This window comes from Apis cerana, linkage group LG1 (assembly GCF_029169275.1).
Source record: "Apis cerana isolate GH-2021 linkage group LG1, AcerK_1.0, whole genome shotgun sequence".
Classification (NCBI taxonomy): Eukaryota; Metazoa; Arthropoda; class Insecta; order Hymenoptera; family Apidae; genus Apis; species Apis cerana.
The window spans coordinates 12811691-12834311 of record NC_083852.1 but is presented as its reverse complement, the minus strand read 5'-3'; the positions used below and the strand labels follow the sequence as shown (position 1 = coordinate 12834311).

Genomic DNA, 22621 nt, shown 5'->3' with positions numbered 1-22621 from the left:
TACAAGTTGTTCCGAAACGATAAGTTTTATATAGTGTTACGAGCGAGGAGACGTGAGTTTGTGATAGTTTAATCTTCGAGATGATATGAAAGGAGGTCTTTTAAAGGAACTTTGTTATTAAAAATTTTTCTGTAATTATATTTTCATTTATTATGTTTTTAAAAATTTTAATTATGAGATCTTCTTTTTCTATGATATAATTAAGAAATATATATATATATATATACTATATATTTTAGTATATATTTTTTAGTATATATTTATTGTTATTAATTAATTATATATTTCTTGTTTATTTTTGTTAAATATTTGTTAAATATAATATTTATTGTTAATTTATAAAAACGTGCTTTTAATAATTACAAAAAATAAAAAATATAAAACTATTCATTTTAATGAATTTAATTCAAAATATTTTTAATATTAAGAATATTTTTTTCATCTTGAACGTAAATCGTTTTCATAGTGTTTCGAAAATAATTCTCGATAAAAATATATAATTAATCTTCCGAACGTGACAACGAATCACAAGTCACAAGGTCTGAACGACTAAAAAGTTCTCGAAGGTTAGTTTTTCAAAGAAGTACTTTTTTCTCTCCCTCAAAACGAGTGATTTCATTCTGTTTCTCTTCTGACACGCCCTCCAAAAAGGCGGGACCGTTTATTCCCGTGGAAACGTTTCCGTTTCCGAAATAAACGCTACGACCTTTCCCGAAACAAACACGTCGTATTCTCCACTTTCGGGTGTGCGATATTTCTTTACGGTGAAATCCCGTTTCATTTTTCATTTCTATTGCACTTCATCCTATTTTAGTATACGACCACCGGCGCAAAATTTGTCCCCCGAAAAAGTAACGGCTTGGCAACCCGATCCCCTTGCAAAATTTCGCCGATCCGCCTCTGTTGAGGGATGAGGTTTGACAACATCGTTTCTCAAGCAGAATGGCGAGAAAAAAATATGAAACGTCATACCAGCGAACCCTTCGTTCTATGGAAAACGTAAATTCACCACCATCACGAACGATCTATCACGCAGACTTATAAGATAGTCCCTTGCAATTTCGAATATGAGTATTTTGGTTTGTGATAAATTTTCAGGACTGATTTGAGGATTTTACGATATCGCAGAATTCTTGTAATTGAGATTGTCAGCGAATCGATTAGAATTCTATTCGATAGAATATTGAAAAATAAAAAAAAAGGAATACCTCGTATGATCAATAATATTTTCAATGCTATGATTTATTTTAATTTTTTGTGATATTTTTAATTCATTTTAACTTTTTTGAAACTATATATGATAAGGATATATTTCGATATTGATGATATTATTATATGTTGACACTTTTATTTCCACATTATTTTATTTTAATATTATTATTTCTTTAAATGTCTTCCTTTTGAACACTATTTTATTCAACTAATGCTATTCTTAACATATAATATTTGTGAAGATAAATATAAAATTTATACTTATTATAAATTTATACTATATAACTTACAATATTTTTGTAATGTTAAATTTTCTCATTATTTATTTTATTACATATCATATAAGAAACAATTTCTATTAAATGAATTAAATTTATATTGTTATTAACTATAAGTATGTCTTAATATGTTAAAAGATATTAAATTGTTAAAAATTAATTAACGATGAATTATCTACCGAATAATAAAAACTTCATTCAAATCTAAAAATGTTGTTTCTAATTTTAAAAATAAGTTATATATATTTTTTTTAATTCTTTTTTTTATTTAATTTTTTTTAAAATGTAATTTATTATTCATTTTATTTATTCTATATTCAATTTCTCGAATAATGGATAAATTTATTAAAGTCTAAAGTCGAATCCCTTTGTTAAAAAGTTTTGTTAAAAATGGAAACATTATCTTGTAATTGTTACATATTCGCATCAAAATTTGATGTCTTTTAAAAGTGGATAAATACAGAAAAATAAAAAAAAATTATATTCTCTATTCGCTAGAGTAATCTTCATAGAACAATATAGAATCTTCTTTTGTGGTTTTGTGGTTTCGTGATTAAAGTTTTTCCCTTTGTTACCTGAACTGGAAATTTTTCGCAATTGTACGATAATATTCTACTTGAATTCTTTTTTCTTTTCTTTTTCTTTTTTTTTTTTTTTTTCTTTAAACAATCAACCGACTTTACCGGTATCGAATTTTTGACACGAACAATCTTAAAAGAAGTTAAGTTTAATGAGATATCCTTCCGTAGTTGAGAATAATTTTCACGATCCTTTCTTTGCATTAATACAACGACGAGGTTAAATGTTCAGCTGTAGAAAATCTCGCTTTGTGGAGTATAATTCTTCGTAGGAAGAAAGCTGTTACCGCTTTATCGTCTATAATATTTCCACGAAAGAAAATCAAGAAAATTCAACTCGTACAGACTTCCGCGCAAATGGAACGGATCAAGATATTTTCGAACGTCTCTTCTCGATTTTGCTTCAAAATTGGAGTATTTTATTTGACAAAGGAAATTAAATTTTTTTCGATTTTTTTTTTTAATTTTTCGATAAAGTTTCGATAAAAAAAATGACAAATTTTTAATATAAGATAACGTGCAATTAATTAAAATTCTATCCCTACGATAATTTTATAGAATATTCGTTTAAAATTTTCAATATAATTTAACATTTTTTTTTTGATTTTGCTGTTGAAGGAAACGTCGCGTTACACTTTCTAAAGTGTAATGTAAAACCGGTTCGTAAATCCTCTTCCATGACGCGACACTACCGTTCATCGAAGCACGATGAAATTTTACTTTGCGACCTATATTCGGTGACTAGTGATCAAATCTCTCGGAAAAAGTTCTGGAAAAATGCAGATATATTCCTTTATCAAAATTCGTTTATCGAAACATAAAATTCATATTTAGAAAGAAAAATCTTAGAAAATTAAAAATAAAAAAAAATATTGTAACATATATATTGAATAAATATTTATTCAAATATATATAAAAAAATATAATAACATAATAATACATAATATAATAATAAAATAATATATAAATAAGAACAAGAAAGAAACTTCTTCTCTTCATAACAGTTTTTGGATAATCAATATAAAATAACCAAATTTGTGAACACATAAATATTTATATACATGAAAATAAAGCAATTTTCAAACATAAATATTTGTTATTATATGAAATTCTATTAATACATTCATATTAATACATTCAATATAACTGAAATGAATAAAAATTAAAAAATAAAAAAAAAAAAGAAAACAATTCTCGATAGTGGATATCGATTTTAAGTCACACAAAAATGAAATTCAAAATGGCTATATATTAATGACAACATTCGTATTGAATGTATATATTTAAAGAGCAAATTGAATATCTGTAAACACTCTTTTACATTTTTTAGAAGGAAATGATGTAATGGTACACATCATACGCTATATAATAATAGGAATATGAATATGAAATAGGGAATTCTTATAACGCATATGATCATATTATCCATATTGAATGTCTTAATAAAAGATAATATTCATTCCTAAATGTTGTCAATTTTTTTCATAAATCAGTTTTGTATTGCCTTGAATTAATTAATTAATTTTTTAATTTCAATTTACATTATTTTTATTTTCAATAAATATATTATAAATTTTTCAATTATATTTTTAATTGTTAATTCAATGCATTTTCACTATTCTCAAATATCCAATAATATTATTTTATATGTTCTGAATAAAATATTGAACAATTTAATAATAGATTTTTTTGGATTAAATAAAATGGCTATAAATTTACACTTGTTCTTTTCAAATGAAGCGTTTTTTTATCAAATTTCTACATTTCATATTCATTATATGAAATTTTAGTAATAATATGAGAATATTAAGTATTATTATATGGTAATATATTTGAAAATTAATTAATTTAATATGTAAATGCCATAACCGTTCTTTGGTTAACTAGCATTTTTTTCAAACAATATTCATATAATCAAATTTTCACATTTTTTTCCATACTCGAACTTTTCTCTATCTTTCAATACAGAAAAATTCGAAGATTGTCGTGAAAAATTTTCCTCGCCAATAAGAACATGCATAAAGTTATTCATAGATTCTCAATCGATTCTTAGGACATCGCCACTGAAATATCCTTCCACTGGCCAACCAGAATCTCTCGCATGTTGAAACTGTAAAAAATTTTACTCCCATCGACTTACCGGATTCTCGTCTCCTGGAATCTCTCGTTGCACGCCAGAATGGTGGTACCCTTTCACGCGAGAGGATGGAAAAGAAGTTTCCTTGTTCACCTATCTGTCATGCGGATCCACGGAACGTCCTTCGGTATTAGACGCGTTTCTCTCCTCGAAACGTTTCTCCCGTGGAACGTGTTCCGATGTAAAAAACGAAGAACAGGTAGAAACATACCGAAAGAGAAAAAGAGATGGTGCGAAAGGAGCGAGGGATGGAATCCTTGGCTATAAATTCCGGTTGTCCTATCCCTTGGCGACATAACGGAAGGTAGCCTATACATCGTCGCCGACGACGGACTTAATAAAATGCAAAGACGACGAGCACACATTGCTAGGGACGGTCTGACATATCGACGCAATACCAACCCACTCAGACTTCTCGAGTAACGTCAGGTGGAGAGAAGGACGTAGAAAAATCGTTCTTACGCCGACCGAACGTCATCGTGAACTACGTAGAACCATTTCTAGTTTTCCACGCTATTGCAAGAGTATCCTGGTCTGTACCTCGTTCGCTCTCTCACTGTCTTATATTGTGTTCTATCTATATGGATACGGATACGGTCTGTGCGGAATGTGCACGGAATTTATGAGGAATGTGCATAAAACGCAGTCAGGGCGGCGAACGGGAATTCGTTACAATGACCGGTACGCTGAAGATTTTGTTCACGGTGGAATAGATCGCGGAATAGATCAAGTATTTTATAAAATGCTTGGCGAATTGTGTGCCTCAAATATTTGTGAGGAACGAACTTTATTTTCTAGAAGATTTTCTAGAAGAACTTATATATTTGAACGTATGAAATTGGATATTAATATAATGTGCATACTTCTATAGAAAGAATAGAAGAAATTTTATATTCTAATATGAGAAGAGTATTATACAAGAATAATATCTTTTAATATCTAATCTATCTAATATCTAATTAACAAAAAACAAAAGTTTTTATTAATTTTAATGGTATTAATAATAGTTATATATTATATATATAATAGATATTTTATCATTTAGTGAATCTTATATTATTTCTAGAATAAATTTTTAACGAATTATTAATAATAATAATATTCTTCTTATTTTGTATACTTTTCAATTTATTTAAATAATTTTTATGAATCATAAATTTATGTATATTCCATATCTCAATGTAAATGATTAATTGTAAAATATTCATTTTTATATCATCATAATTAAAACATAATTAATAAAATAATGATTTTATTAAAAATTTTTTATAATTAATTATTGAAAAATTAATGGTCATTTAAATTGGTAATTAAAAACCACGTAAAAATATAAAATACAAAATATAATTTTTATTAATATAATATTAATTTGACAAATCTGTCAAATCTCTATTTCTTGTTTCATTTATTTCCATTATTATAACTTAAATATTAAATTCCATAATTATTGTTTTATTAATCTAAATTCTATTTTTTTTTCTAAATCTAATTTATATTTAATAATCATACAATTAAACAATTCAAGAATTCCAACCCAAACTAATTCTTTAAATACCATAATATTAATTACTATTTACTGCTGGAAAGAAGTTTCATAAAAAGATCTGATTGATTAATGTAGAAAGAAATACTTATTTTCACACGCACTTTGGTACTTTTCACATGTATTAATCCGATTGTGACAGAAACAATAAAAGTCTACCAAAACAATAATCTTTATTTAAATTTCAATATATTAGCATAGGCATAGAATGCAGAATATTCTAATGAGTCGATATAATATAATTTTTGTATTTCTCATAATAGATTAATTATGATTTGTAACAATAGTTTAATAAATATAATTTCATATTCAAGTAGTTAAGATAATAATTATATACGAATAAGCTAGATATATAAATATATTAATATTAATATATCAATATTAATATCAAATATATTATATCAAAATAATTAATAATTTTGAAAATATTTTAGTTTTCAGTCTTAGATGATTATCCTAATAAATGAAAATAATCTTTACGATTTTAAATATTCAAATTATAAATTATTCTATTATTATGTAGTATATGGTATCAAGATTGTCAACAAAGCGTCTGAAGTGGAAATAAGCGAATCCTAGTGAAAAACCTCTCTTACCCCTATACCCGCGAGATTTCTTTTCAGCAGTAAACATTACTTTTCTCTTGCATCTCAAAGAAATTATCTAATGTTTTGAATTATATACACATGTCACGAAAAAAGAAAAATAGAATGGCTGATATTATCTGAACAAAAATGGTTTCTTGGAGAGAGATTTGTGCGGATTGACATATATCATTTAGCATTTCGTTATGAGCTCAAACAAATTCATAGAAATTGTACGGTACAGTACGGCGAGGGATAGACCAAGTTAACACTTTAAGCCGTTCTGTTTAATATGACTTTATTACGTAGGTGCTAACGAACCACTGGAAGACTATTATGTGGTGATAAAATGCGCAATGCACTCACACATCGTTCCGGTCTCGTCCACCTGGCGCGCGTCTCCATTGCGACACGCACACGAAACCTTTTCGTCATCCACTCACACTTGTCCAAATTGACCATACAGACTTCCGTTCAAGCTTATACACACGCACGGCCTTTCACCCGTGACACACGGGTTGCGGTCGTTCGACATGTTACGCAGTCACTATGGTTACTCGAAATTCAATTTGCCTTTTCGATGGTAGCTACGCATGCACGCGACACATCGTTGAATTTTTTCTGTCTCGCTTTTTCTTTTCTTTTTTTTATCTATTTATTTTGCGTGTGTGTGTGTGTGTGTGTGTGTGTGTTTTCATTTAATTGCAGATATAATAGTCCTGTTGATTTTTTTGGTAATTCTGCGAGGGAAAAGTGATATAAAAGATACATTATTGATCGAGAGAGTCTAATGTTCTGATAATGAGAATAGATAAACATAGGGGATCATTATTACAAGAGATAAAGTTGCAGAGTTTAACTCGAATAACGATAAGAAGTTTATGAGATTATAATTGGAATTTTTGATTGTTTTATAAAAATTTAAAAATTATATTAATTTAAATTACGATATTGTTTTAAATTTTTTTATGACAAGTAGATATGTCATATTCTTATGTTAAGTTTTATTAATGTATGAAATGTTATACAGAAAGTTTCATTTAAATCAATATTTAAAAATGGACATTGAAATATATTTTAGATGAAAATTGAATGAATTTAAAGAATATATAATTTGATATATTTGTCTTTTATTTTGTAAAATTTCGTTTTTGTTTGAAATATTTTTGAATATCATTAATATTTTTTTAAATATTGTAGTTGATCTTTTTAACATCTTGTATATTTATAATACAGAATATAAAGTGCTATTCTTCGATAATTTTATTCTGTTATTCCATTTATCCTGAGATATAATTGTAAATTACTTTTGCAAGAAGAATTATTAGACAAATAGATTCTCTGCGAATTATTCAATCTTTTGTTCTTTATTCGATATTTTTTCATAGAAAATCATAGAAAAAAATATTATATCATCCATCATGAATTTCCATCTGTAATCTATATATAAAATTTATCGAGATTTTTATTAAAATTTTGATTTATATTAATAATATAAATTATATTTTAATATGAATTATTAATTCATTAATATGTAGATTCTAAATAATTATAAATTATAAATTATTCTTCTAATCAAAAAATAAATTTGAAATTATAAAAATCGTAATTTTTAACCGATTGCTATATTATTTTCGATATAGGAAAAAAAAATATTCTACAAATTTATTATCTACAGTATATCTATATTGAATAAATATTAGTCGTAATTTTAAAATGTCTTCTGATGCACGATAAAAATTTCTCTTCAGGAATTCGTTAGCGGGAATTGATTCTTTGCGAAAGGATGAAATATTAAGAAAATCGTAACGAATGATTTCATGGATATTCTTGGTATATATAAGTTCGATACAGACGGCGATTGCGTGCGTTTAAAGCTGCTCGGTCGAAGCGTGTTCCTGGAATTGAATGGAATAGGATACGTTGTAAGGTAGGTTCTTAGGTTTGTAAAGTGACTGCAAGGTTTGCGGGGAACATCGAAGGGGAGGAAATTCTAGTATTGGGGTGAGGGATTCGTAAAGAGGATTAGAGAAATACTACAATCTATTTCGTATGTATTCACCTTTTTATATAATGAAAAAAGAAGATAATAAATTAAAGACTGAATGTAAAGAAAATTGTAAATGCTACAATAAAATATATTGCAAATTTTCATATTTTCTTTATTAACTAATAAATGAATAAAATAAAAATATAATTTGATATACTTATATATAAATTATACAACACTATTATATTATATTATATTATATAATCATTTATTAGTTATTTTTATTATGACTGAATTTATCTTAATGTTTAATAACTGATTGTGAATCCTATATATCCTATATATAACAAAGTTAGAAATGATTTTGAAAATAATAATAAAATAAAATAAAAAATCAAATAAAAAACCATTTTGAAAAAGATTTTTTGAAATTGTGTCATCTAGATATGATAAAAACAACGTTCTACTCTATTCCTATAATCAAATATATTTTCTTAAAAAATTATTCCAAGAAGACGATTATTATAAAAAAAAAATAATTAAAATTTGAATTTTATCATTCGTAAAATTCGTCTCGACAATTGCCAGCGATAGGACAAGAAGAACAATAATCCTCATGGCGTGAATTTTTTTAAGATCACGCGTTCACAGCACGACCACGGCATTACCGCGTTCTAAATTACACGCGAAGCGTTCTCAGTCCGCGCCAAACAAGCACGCGACAATAAAAACGTCACATCATACAAACGTCGGTTTTGCTAAAGGTCTCCACCCCCTTATTCTCTCTCACTCGTCCCACCCTCCATCTCTCTTTTTTTTAATTCATTAAGTTTAGAGTCGAGTGATGTAGATGTCAAACGTTTCACTCTGCGGTTTTATATGCGCGTTTATATCGCTTTATCCATGCGGTCGCCATTATGCTCCCCTTCATTTCATGTTTTTATGAAAGAACAGTATACACTTCGCCCTCCTGATTCGAGAAATGATCACGGCTCGACGTGAGAAATATGAATCGAAATAAAAAACTCATTTTTGATTTTGCTACTTCTATGAAAATCCGCTATGAAGTGTTCTTGAAACTTTAACGACAATCATCGAAGCCCTAGTTAGTTCAATCTTTTCTAGTTGCTTTTCAAAGTAGTAGCGCTAAATCCACCAAGTCCCGAAGTTTTTCAAGCTTTAATAGCAGGCTTTAAAGTCTTTGGGACTTTTTCAAAGTCTTTCCGCTCCACTTTCCCCATTTTAGACAATATTTTATTTACCGAAAATCGTACAGTGAAATCGAGACAGGCAAGTTTTATATTCTTTCATGGAAGAATAAAATATTTGTATATCATAGATTCTTTGTTTTCTTTTCAATATACAATTTTCTTTTTAGATCACAATTTTTTACACAATTTTACATAAAATAACATGATTTAGAAGACAAAAGTAATCATATTTTCAACAAAAATAACATGATATATTTTGATTTAATAATATGTCAAATGACATTTAATTATAGTTTTTCTTTCTAAAATTTCTAATTTTAAAATTATGAGAATAATATATTTGCATTAAAATTATTACTTCCTAGAATAATGAAAAATATGTTAAATATTATATGAGAAATAAAAAAATCGTGATTAGCTTATATATTATTTGTAGTTAATTGACTAACAAAAAAAGATTAAAAAATTTCGTGATATTTGTTTCACACCGAAAAATATCGATAGCGATTTGACATTGTCGAATTTTCTATACACATTGTTATCATGTAAACAAAATATAAGTACTGATAACGAATAAAATTTAACTTATATTAATCTTTTTGAATTTCTTGTTTTATTAATTATATATTATTTTCTTTACATACTTACATTCTATATTTTAAATAAATATTTAAAGTAAAAAGTAATCGAATATATATAACTGAATAAATACAGTTTTATAATTTTCATAATTTTATATATTTATATTAAATTTTATATATTTCTAAAATTTTATTATAATTTTCATACGTTATTTAAGATAATTTTTTTTTTAAAAATAATTTATTACTCGCATTGGATTTCATATTTCGTGGAACCAATCTTTTAACCATTATTCAATAATTTTCATTAATTTTTATATGTTGTTTTCTTTGAAAATAATTTATTTATGATGCATGATCTTTAATAGATTGTTAAACGCTTTGGGAAAACGCCACAGGTGGCGCGGTTGCATTTCCTGTCCCATAACGCGGTCTCATCGACGTCATCCTCTTTTTATATTATCGAATAGATTATTTACGTGCTAATAATGTGCCAGCCGTTTCATAATCATCCCTTGTCGCGGCACACGTGCTGCCAGAAGATCCACGCCTTTTTTGGTTGTTCGCTATTTTATTCCTGATTCACCACTCGAGAGTGTTCTATACATATTGCATACGGAATTTTATTTTATATTTGGCGGTTTTAATAATTTTGAGAGAGTACACATGTGGATAAAACAAATATTATTAAAAAAATTATTAACATTGAAAATGATGGAATTGAAATTATTTATTTTTTAAATTAATAAAAGTTTTTTTTAACTAAATAAAGAGATATTTATGTTTATCATATCGCTTGAATTTATATATTTATAACTTTGAATATATGTTATAGATAGTTATAATGTTGAAAATTTGTTTTGCTATTTAATTGTATATTATATTTATTTAAAGATTTTATATAATTTTCTTAATAAAAAATAATTAATATTTGAATTTTATATCTCAAAATAGTATTTCTATTTGTCTTGTTAAAATGATCTAACTGATTTTGAATCATTTAGAAAAATTTAATAAGATAGATAATTAGAAATACACAATTTTAATAATAATCAACAATCATATAAGATATAAATTTATCCAATTTTTTCATTCCTAATTGACATTCTAAATATGACAATTCTAATAATTAATTTTTTTCTCAAAAATAATTGAATAGTTTTCACATGTCCGAATCATGTTTATATTTTTTTATTATTGAAAATTCACATATTAAAAATAAAAAAAAAAGAAAAAAAGAATAGAAATCTTTCAAACGCAGATAAATTACTAACGCATGAATTTGGTTTAATTCCAGGAGAAAAGCCGTACAAGTGTAGTTGGGAGGGTTGCGAGTGGCGATTCGCGCGTTCCGATGAGTTAACACGCCACTACCGCAAGCACACTGGCGCGAAGCCGTTCAAGTGTCGGCACTGCGACCGATGCTTCTCTCGCAGCGATCACCTAGCCCTCCATATGAAGAGACACGTGTAATCGATCGTCACCGCGGACGGTCCTCAACAAACGGAACAGTCCAGGACCGGCAGGCGAACCTCCTTCCTTCTCGAATTCGAAGATTCTCGAGGTCGTCATGCAAACACACGACACCCTCGTGATCGCGTTTCTTCCATACACACCTGACGATCCACATCGAATTCGATCATCGACAACGTAGCCACCACCATGTTGGCCCCATCATGTCGGAGTAATATGATCGCAAGATATAGAGATATATACATTTATATCTGTATATCCCTTATGGATTTAATATTAATAAGAGGGGAATCGATGATGGGCGAGATGATCGATGAGGAATGGCCATTTCTGTTAATGGTTGTTCTCTGGAAATAGGAAAGTCGATCGATAAATAAACAAAACGAATCGATACCATCCGTCGTTGTAAAGGACGAATGTGAGACAGTTCGTAGATTGATGGTTGCAATTGGAAATTGCAATTGAAATAAAGAAAACGTATCTTCCTTCTTTTTCTCTTCGAGGCAATTCCTGAAAAAGTTAACGAGACTGAAAGAATATCAGATGACACTTTCTATAACGATATATGCTGGCAATGGAAATAATAAATAATGATTAAATGCGGATCAGACTGGTACGATTGATGTAATTAGGAATCTCTTGGACAACCAAGACAACAAATCTTGGCCAAGATGTTAATCACTGCCAATTCATTAAATTCTAAGATCAGTGCATATAATATCGGAGATAACCGATGAATGCTGCCTCGAAGCTGGAAAAGAAGTCGAATGAGAAAAATCGTCCAACAATGACGGTGTATACGACGCTCACGTGAATTCTTACAAGTCGTCTGCCTCCTGTAAAACGGTCGAATTTTCGGAAACTGGTTCGAAAAGAAAAGAAGAAAGCAAGAAGAAAAAATAAAGAATTAACGAAAACAAAAAAAAAAAGAAAAAGATAAAAGAAATCGAAGGAAACAAAGAAAAAAATATGAACTTATACTTATTGATTCGAGAAACACCGATTTGGCGATGTTTCAAAGGCGTCAATTCGAAAGTCGAGAAAACCCGGTTCGAGAGGACAATAATATTCTGTCTGTCGGTGCCAAAACGTTATTTCCTTTTCTTTTTTATTTTTCTTTCTTTCTATTCTTTCTTACGAACATTTATCACATACACTAATCTTCTCCTTCCCTGAAAATGGGAGCCACAAGAGAAAAAGCTGATTCTAATGGGTAAGAAACGTACGCGACGCTTTTGAGCCTTGAATCCTACGAGCAATAATCGAAAATGTATTCGCGAGCCGGTAGAACGGTGTCACACAGGATGCACGTGTGTGTGCCTATTGTAAAAGGCGGCGGATACGAGGGCACACGACGAGGACGAACCGATGTAATTGAATACGTGATTTCGGCCAGTTTCGACGGAGGCAAACTTTACCCGTGCCGCGGCGCTAATCCCGAATTTACAGTGCGAATTATATCGCAAGGCCGACTCACACGATTCGCCGCTCTTTTGCCCTTTTCCATCGTAACATCGTTTCCCATCATTTTCCGCGAATAAACAAGAAGGGATTCCTTTTCAATACCGAGAATTCGACCGTTTTACCGATCGATAAATAATTCACGAATGATTTTTAAGGAAGAAAGAGAAAATCGCTTATATTATACACAAAAAGAAAGAAAGAAAAAAAAAAGAACCTTTGGTAAAGACAAGGCGTCGAGAATTATCTTTTTTCCTTAAAAAATAATTCGACCGAACACGGGGCTTCTTTCGTAGTAACGCGCGTAATATGGTTTTTAATGAAAATAAGGGGAATAAGAATAATAAAAAATAAATAAATAAGATATATACGGAATCTGACTTTGTACTTTTGTACGATTGCTTTCTAGGTAACGTTCTCATCTTTGTTTCACGCGTGACTGCGCGCCGCAGGAGCGGGGGTGGCGAGATGTCCCGACGTGGCGGGCAAGATTCTACGTCGGAGGCTCAACAGAAATAAATAATATATATATTTTTTAATATTCTCGTCTTACTTACCAAAACAATATATTATTATACATAAGGGATTATACAAAGTATAAAACGGGCAACATTCCGCACAAAGCTCTAGAACCGTTTCCACGCGTCGACCCGTCGGGCACGCCACTCCCTCTTATACGCGCGCAAAACCATGGACGGCAGACGACCACGAATCGTTCACGACTATTATTATTATACATGAGTGTGTGAGTGTGTGTGCCTCTTGGGAACGCAACGAACTTCCGGTCGACGTGCATCGTTGTCTCGCTAATCATCGATTATCCAACCGAGGACAAGCCTGAATCGAAATCACGTAGGGAAATAACAATAATGGGATAAATAAAATGAAGGAAAGAAGAAATAAGAGAAATAAAGAGACAAAAAAGAGAAGAGAAAATTAGAGGAATATGTTAAATGAAAATGAAGTGTCAACGAGGAAAGAGAGAAAGAGAGAGATAGTGGTTATCTGGATAATATATGTTGTATCCATGGACTGAAACGAATTGAAGGATCGTAGATCGCTCATCGAACGAATGAACAAAATAATAGAGTAGTAAAAACAGAGAAAATAAAAAAAAGATAAATAGAATAATAACGTAATATTAATTACGATTAAATTACAAAAGGATAAGAGAAGCAGAACAAATGGAAGAATGGAGTTTTACTGTTTAAGAAGACTAATCTTTACCTGAGAGCGCGGGCCTGCAAGAACAGCCGAGTTGCGGGCGAAACACGAAGATTTAAAGAATAAAGATGGGAAAAAAGGAAGAAAGAAAAAGAAAAAAAAAAGAAACTAAATTTTAAATGTTCAGTGGCCAAATAAATTAACTGATAACGCACGTAGAACATAAAGATAAACCGTACCTACCAAGTAAGCCTGACTGACATGAAAGCGTCGACGCGGTTTGCGCGCGTGTAGCTGCGTGTGAATGTGTGCGTGTTAATTCAATGTCTGTGGCACCTGTGTAATTTCTTCTTTTTCTCTATATAACATTTCTTTTTATCTCTTTTATTTGCGTAAATTTTGCATAAGTGCAGATTGAAATGTATGAATGATCGTATTCTTTTTCCCCGCGAGATAAAAATGCGTTCCAAAAATAGAAAAATTGATTTTTAAGGATTATAATAAAAAGAATTAAGATGGGTTAAGATTTTTGAAAAGAATATACATACATAAATAGGTGGAAAGGAAGAGAAAGAGAAAGAGAGAGAGATAGAAAAAGGAAGAGAAAAAGATAACAAATCTAGCACCGGGGAGAAAGCAAAAGAAAAAGAGAAAAAGTATGCGTGTGAGGGAGAGAAGTAAATAATTTGAGAGGGAGAGAGAGAGAGCAAGAGAGAAAGAGAGAGAAAGAAAGCGAGAGAGAGAGAGAGAGAGAGAGAGAGAGAGAGAGAGAAAGAGAGAGAGAACGAGAGCAGAACATTAAGTTTGTATATTGTGCAATTTTTGTCAGTGTTTCATTATTTGTTACCATGTTCACGGATAATTATAAATAAAGTAAATATATATATGCAGCATTTACAAGGACTTAGGATAACGAAGATAAACGAGAAGCCAGATGTCTTTTTGATAGCCATATACTGCGAGGTATCGTGCGGCGCCCCAAAAAACAAAGGACGCCCCCGACCGCTCTTTTTTCTCGACAAACTTTTTTCTTTTCTTTGTAAACGGTAGGCGAAAATGATAAGAACGAGGATACGAGAAAAAAAAACGGTGCTCGTTACACAGTTTCACGATACTCTTCTCTCGTTAAAACGACAAGAAATTGTCGTTGCGCGAATCCCCGGCGACCAAAAACGAGCCCGCGTTTCGCTCGATTGTCCCGTTCCTCGAGAAATCGGCAAATCTTGGAGCTATATATTTATGCGATCTTTTTCTCTCTTCGTGACTGCTTTCGTATATTTTCGTGCGATCCGAGTGAACCGATCATCGAGGAGCCGGTCGACAACGAAATTGATCATGAAGAGTAGAGGGGAAAATGAGAAATGTGGAGAAAGGATAGGAACAATCGAGTTGCAAATGATCGATCCTCGCAATCGCGATAAGCGTTTCGCGCGTTTCCATCCCGGCGACCAACGAAACACTGTAGATATAATACACGTACATTAAATACTAGATACGTAAAAGCGAACGATCATGCGCGAGAAGAAAGAAAGGGGATGCAAAGTATCCGCGTTGTTTTATTAAATTTGAGTGAAAAAAGGAGTTGAAAGAAGTCGAAAGATATGGAAATATCTGTTGACTTAGAGACGAACAATGCATGAGTGTAATTAAAAGAATGAGAAAAAAGAAAATATGAACGAGATAAAGATACGAGGCAAGAAAAGTGGATATTGTAAGGGGGAGGGGGGGAGAAAAAAACTAATAAATGGTAGTTAGAAGTTTAGATAGATAGATGGATAGCTAGACTGTTAGATAGACATCTTAGATAGGCAGATAAATAGATCGACGAAGAGAGGAAAGGTGAAGATGAGAAAGAAAGAATGAAGGATCGTGGGTGACTGGGGATGGGGGATTTAAAAGAGTTATTATATATAAATAAAAAAAAGTTTATAAATATAGATAGGTGGATATACATAGATAGAAATGTAAGTACCTAAGAGAAACTCTAAGGATCTTCTAGAAGATGCTGTAACGTTGTACGAGGTATGATAAGTGGATATAAGTGTTTTATGATACTCGCGTACAATAAGATCAAGATGAACAGTGGGGGAGTATAGTGGTAGAGCATAAGGAGATCATGAAACAGAAGGATACTACGAGCATGAACGTAAAGCGTATATGAGTATTATCAAGCAGTTCACGAGGAATAGAGAGAAGAATGAGGGAAGAAACACAGACAAACGCGGCACGATTTGTAATTGTATTAATTGTGTCTAAGATATTTTCGGTCATGTATAATAACTCTGTGTATTGCAGGACTATTAAGTGAAAAAAAGATGATTGTGAGTGACAAGAAGCTAGTGTGAATGAATGAATGTTGAAGGAAAAATTGAATGAAAAAAGAGATTGATGAGAAATAAACGGAAAGAATCAAAGAATCAAAGAATGTAAAATGCGAAAATGAAACAACCTGAATAAAAATGAATGAAGTCTGTTTTGAATAAAAAACGGATGAAAAAGAGAAGTTTGAAGATAGTTCGTTTGTTTTTTCGATCAACGAAAAAAGTATCTTAAAAGAGGAGAAGCATTAAAAAATGGGGCATATGAAAAAAGGTGCACTAAAAAATGAACTGATTAAAAAATTAACATTATTTTTAGGAAATTACATCTTTAGAAGAGATTTAAATAAATAGCGAAGAGGTAAGATGGTTAGGTTTAAGTGCTAAGGATACTTTGGTTTCGCGCGGTGAAACTCTTCTGTGTTAGTATACGAGTGAGAGAGAGAGAGAGAAAGAGAGAGAGAGAGAGAGAGAGAGAGAGAGAGAGAGAAGGAAAGAAAAAAAGGGGATAAACTCGAGAGGTAAAAATTAATCGAGAAAAAGGAGGAGAGAAAGTATCAAAGGAAAAAATATAAAATGAAAATATAATGGAGGAAAAGAAGAAGTAATAGCAAGAGTAGAAAACACTCACAAGAAGGTAAGAAGAAGAAATATCTATATTTTTAAAAAAGTGACCTTTGGCATTTAAAGACTTGTAAAAATCGTGCAACGAGTTAAGTAAAACAAATAACAATATCAAAGAAAACAAATAAAAAAAATATCATCAGAAGATACAATATATTTAAGGGACATTTGTCCTTCTTCGTGTCTCTAATTTCATTTTACACAAATATGCACACATAAAAATACATATATATACACGTAAATACATCTTATGAATATCAAACACACTTATAATAGTATATCTCGAGAAACAACCAAAGTTCGAACAGGCAATTGGATAAGCATTTATTATTCTTCATATATTGTCAGGAAAGGAATATAACACGACATGATTCTTTCGAAAAACTATTGATAGCACATAGGTGCACATAAATAAAAAAAAAATGAAAAAAGATAAATTACATATGCAAATACCAAAAAACACAAACATACTTTCAAGAAAATATCTTAAAGAGGGAAGAATAGTGTTGTTTATAATGCATCTGTTAAATATACGTAACTATATAAATACACATTGGCATCTTTATCTCGAATATGATAGAGAAAGAGATAGAAAAAGGCGAGATGAGAAAAACGGGAAAAGGAATAACAGTAACACGAAGAAGAAACTATCTCAATGGAAAAGAAAGAAATTCGGTTACAACGCATAGGATGTAGCGGAAATAGGTGAATAAGAATGAATTGAATAAAGAAAGGTAAATAATGCATTCCGTTAGAAATTCATTTTTCACGAGGCATGCGAGAACCAACATTCAAATCGTAGCAATATCATTTTGCTATGAGGCCTAATCTAACACAAACTGAAACGATTTCGGTCACGACTCGATTTTCTGGTACTCGTCGTGAGAACAAATCGCTTCTCGTCAATTACAACGAGATTCTTTTGGAACAATTCGATGGATTTAATTCTGGTAAGTTTAATGGGAATAAATGGGGATAAAGAATACAAAGAAACAGATTGTTCTTCGAAGGAGTAAAGAAATCGTGTCCTGAGCCAGAAAGATCGAGATCAAAAATAAAAAAATGATTCAACAATCACCGCATACTCATTATTGTCATCCAACACTATTCATAATAGGATATAATAGTATTTCTAGAGATTTTATACAGGTAAGCGACTGCGCTCTATGTTTTCAGCCGCGATTTACTATCGATCATTGACGTTTCTTCTCGTACATAAAAAAAACGAACATGATGTTTTAAGTGTATTAATTATTACATTATATGCAATGAAGAGTGAACGGTGGGCGCGTGTGTGTGACCACATGTTTTACGCATGAAATTATCCACAGAGCGATGTGATTGCGAGAGAGAGAGAAAGAGAGAGAGAAAGAGAAAGAGAGAGAGAGAATTGAAACTGGATAAAAAGAAGATTGAACGATGAGTAAGTGTAATTTTTTTCTGAAATTCTGTACCTCGTTGTGTATACATCTCTAATTGTATAATTGTGAATATTAACATATTATGATAATGTGATTTATTACGTGTGATCCTGCGCGCAAAAAGACGTGGAGAACCTTTAAGCGAGTATTTTGTATTACGATAAAGCGAAATTAAAGATATAAAAATGAAAAAAAAAATGCGAGACTGATTTGTATGCTACAGATGCAAAGAAAACAAGAATTGAAAGAAAGAGAGAAAGAGAGCAAAATAATCGACAGAGAGATAAAGCGAGGCAGAGAGAGAGAGAGAGAAAGAGAGAGAGAGAGAGAGGGAGAGGGAGAAAGAGAGAGAGAAATTAAGCGAATGAAGAGTCTTGTAATCACAGCTTTTTTGCCGCTGGGAAATATAATTATAATGAACAAAGAATATATGTGTGTGTGTGTGTGTATGTGCGTGCATGCATGCATGTGTATGTGTGTGTATTTGCGCAGCCGTCGCTCCTTTCTCTCAGCGTTATTTCTTCCTCTTCGTATTCTTCTTCTATTTCTTCTTCTATTAATGCTGTGTTGTCTGCTACTTCTTCGTTTCCTCCTCGAGGTGACATGTAATCCCGGAATTACAAAATTATTCTACAAATCCTAAAAAGGGAAATAAATAAATAAACATTATAATTCTATAACAAATATATCTCGAACATGTTACGAAACGAATACCCAACGAATATTTCGATTTCTCCTCATTGAGTATGAAAATTTTTCGAATCGCTTTCGCATGAAAAAAAAAAATAAAATAAAGAACGAAGCATTCGCGCGAGTTTTGGCTCTATATCAACTCTATCCGGGTGGTTATCGATCACCTCGTTGAGAAAACATTCCTCGATACCACTCTTCTTGAGGCTATCCAGTGAAGGTTGATGCAGGGATTGCGCCAAGCCACCCCCGACCCCTGTCGAAACGTCCACCCTTGTATTCTCCATGCTGCCGCCATATAAATAACGCACACGAGCGCACCCCAGCGTGCCATGAGAATCGAGCGGAAAGAGCGTATAGAAGCCCGAGAGAACGTGTACGGTGCGCGTGTTTCGAGAGCACGATTAAGCTTGATACACGTTTTTTAAATTTAAGCGGGATCGGGACGAATAGGAAGATCGACAGGAAAAAAGGAGTTTCATCGTTCGAATAGTCTCAATGATCGTTCGTGAATTAAACGCCGAACGAATTGTATACGATTATTAGGAATCTGTCCTTCGGTGACTCATTAATCAAAGAAAATAATAATAATAAAGTAAAAGAAAGGCAGAAAGACGGAAAAAGCCAAAAAAATAAAAAAAAACATTTAGATGAACAAAACGAACTAATAGTAGAAAACAGAAAAAAAAGAATTAAACGAAGAAACAGAAACATCCTTCCAAAGTATCGGGGACTAATTTACACGCCGCGACTTCCAACAGTCGAGATCTTCTAGTTTATTTGAAAAAAAAAAAAAGAAAAAAAATTCTCGAAGACTCGACTCGTTTTGTACAACGGAATTAGCGAGTACTCGTGTAACGAGTCTAGTAGGTGATCACATGTGATATTTGTATCGGCTATTATTATATTAATATTATATATATAAAAATATAAATGTAATAATTTTTAGAGTACTCCGTTAGGATTACCGCTGATAGGCGGAAAGAAAGATCGTGTCGAATAAAAGAACGAAGAGAAAAGGAAGAGATGAGAGAGAAAGTGTGAGGATGAAAAATGAACAAAACGATCTCCTTTCGAGAATCAACGCCTAATTAATCTTTAAGCAGGCCTATTTGCCGATTCTAAAGGAATACGTGAGATTTATCGAGGATAATAGAACAGACTAAACTGCGCGGTCGTTCATGAGAGTAACGAATAGATATATCTTTCGACACGAGATTTTGTATTTTCCATTACATCCAACAATGACTTGAAAATTTTCGTCGTAAAATCGAATTGAATCTGTGCACCGTGCAATCGTTCGAAGGCACGGAGAAATACCAATGAGTTACGTCCTATATACGACTGACACATATTCGTACTTCGAATTATCCCTTAAGCATATTACTTCATCGTCGATCCCTATCCACCAATATGACCTAATGGTATTTATAGACGTTTGGTTTCATATCTTCGAAAGACTGTTGAACTTGAATTTTGAATTCAAACTGTTTCTCGCTAAACGATCTTCGGATTTATCGTTAAAATTATCTTGAAATAAAATTGAAAATTGTTACCTTTGTTGGTGAGTGTCGTTGTCTCATAGACAATTATTAATTATACGCTGAAAGCGTGTCATTCCTAATACTAAGGTAACATTTTTCGCATAGTCGATGATTCTGAATATTCTCGAAGATTTGAATCGAATGTTTATAGATACTATAATCCTTGTCAGCGAAATTTACTAAATTCTATAAATTATTGGATACGAAAACAACCTAAAGAGATTTGGTTGAAATGAACGTAATAGCTTGTTCTTCGCGTGTCTAATTCTTTCTTTTCTTCTTCTCCTCCTTCTTGCTATTTGGTCTATTTGGTTCTCCCGTTCGTTTCCAATTTGAGGATAGAAAAGAAAAGACAGAATCAGTATTTGAATCATGATTATCGATTAACGATCCGTCGTTTAAGGAAATGAATGGAGAGCCAGAAAGATTTTTGAACGAGAGAAAGATCGCGACTGCATGCACGTGAGTGAAGAAAAAAGATGTACAAAGAAGCTAAAGAACGAATGCATACGTAAGCAGAGGTATAACGTCGAGATATAAATGACGTGCCGTGAATCAAACCAGACTATCGGGTGGATATATTACAAAGTGCGTATAGTCATATGAGAAAAATTAAAAGAGAAAACGAGAAAGAGTAAGAATGTAAGTGCGAATTAAACATTCTTTACGAATCTATTTAATGCAGAATTTTTAAATTATTTTATCTAATCGCAGAGAGCCTTAATTGCTAATCCTTATATCATTAATAATCGCTGCTATATTATTAATATCGTAAGAGCTATACTACCGCATTGTTCTTGAATCTTTTTTAACGTTACCTTTGATTTTATTCATTCATCATGTACAAATTCGAAGCCAAGAGCTAGATGCTAGATAAGCAAAGTTCCACGTACCGCGAACTTCGAGAAGAGACTCGAAAACGGAATAAATCGTTTTTGTAAAACGAAGAGTTACGCAATCTATGATTAAATAATCGATTGGTCGCGAAACGATGAAAGTTCACGAATGCAAAGGATGCCTCGACGAAAATATCGACGAGAAAAGACGTTCTTCCTGTGAAATCGTTTTAATTCGATGTGTGTGCACGAAATTGCTGGACGATCGATGAGAAACGCGATTTAAACGATTATGTAGATCATCGTCAATCGAGCACAGGAGTTAAGAAAATATTTACGGAAGCGTGACGTGGATGATGGGAACGAGACTTTATTCTTATTATTTTTCATAGGCATTCTTGAATTTGGTCTCGTCTTGCGAAACTCGTCGAACGTATTTTCGTCAATTATATTTTCATTGATCGTAATATCATCGATTTTTTATAAAAATACCTTCGCCAATTGTATTGTACTTTTGTCGATTGTAATTTCATCGATCATATTTTCCTTGTTATATTTTTGACGATCGTACTTTCATCGATCGCACTCGATCGAGAAGCGTCCAGAGCATCGCGATTCCCATCGATATAATAATTGTTGTCTGCCTAGAAATGAATTTTTTGCGTTTGGCGCATTCTTCTTTATTCGGCTAACGGGGCGACCAGGCCGGCCGCGCTTTGTAAATAATTCAATTAATAAACAAATTTCTCATCGTGCTTAAGTGAAATTGCTTTCAATACAGATGTCCTCCTTCTAACGCGTTTATGACGATCTTTCGTATTTTTTGATACGATATTAATTCAATTCTTAGTGATTTATCAATTTCATTATCGTTATTGTGTCGCAATGGAATTGTAAAGAAAGCGGATACATTCGAAAAGTACCTCTTTAATTAGAGACTCGAATTTAGTCGAATTTGTTAACTCTGTTTATCGAT

At 31.4% G+C, this 22621-nt stretch overlaps 1 protein-coding gene across 3 annotated transcripts in view; it reads left to right on the top strand.

Moving 5' to 3' along the window:
• The window catches only part of LOC107999823 (Krueppel-like factor 7), a 469653-nt gene extending 447248 nt beyond the window's left edge, over positions 1 to 22405 (top strand). For all 3 annotated transcript variants that reach the window (XM_062073811.1, XM_017059850.3, XM_062073808.1), the window contains one exon: positions 11412 to 22405. In XM_062073811.1, coding sequence (XP_061929795.1) covers positions 11412 to 11587 — 176 coding nt within the window. In that variant the 3' untranslated portion in view covers positions 11588 to 22405. The remainder of the gene's footprint in view (positions 1 to 11411) is intronic.
• The last annotated feature ends 216 nt before the right edge of the window (positions 22406 to 22621 follow it).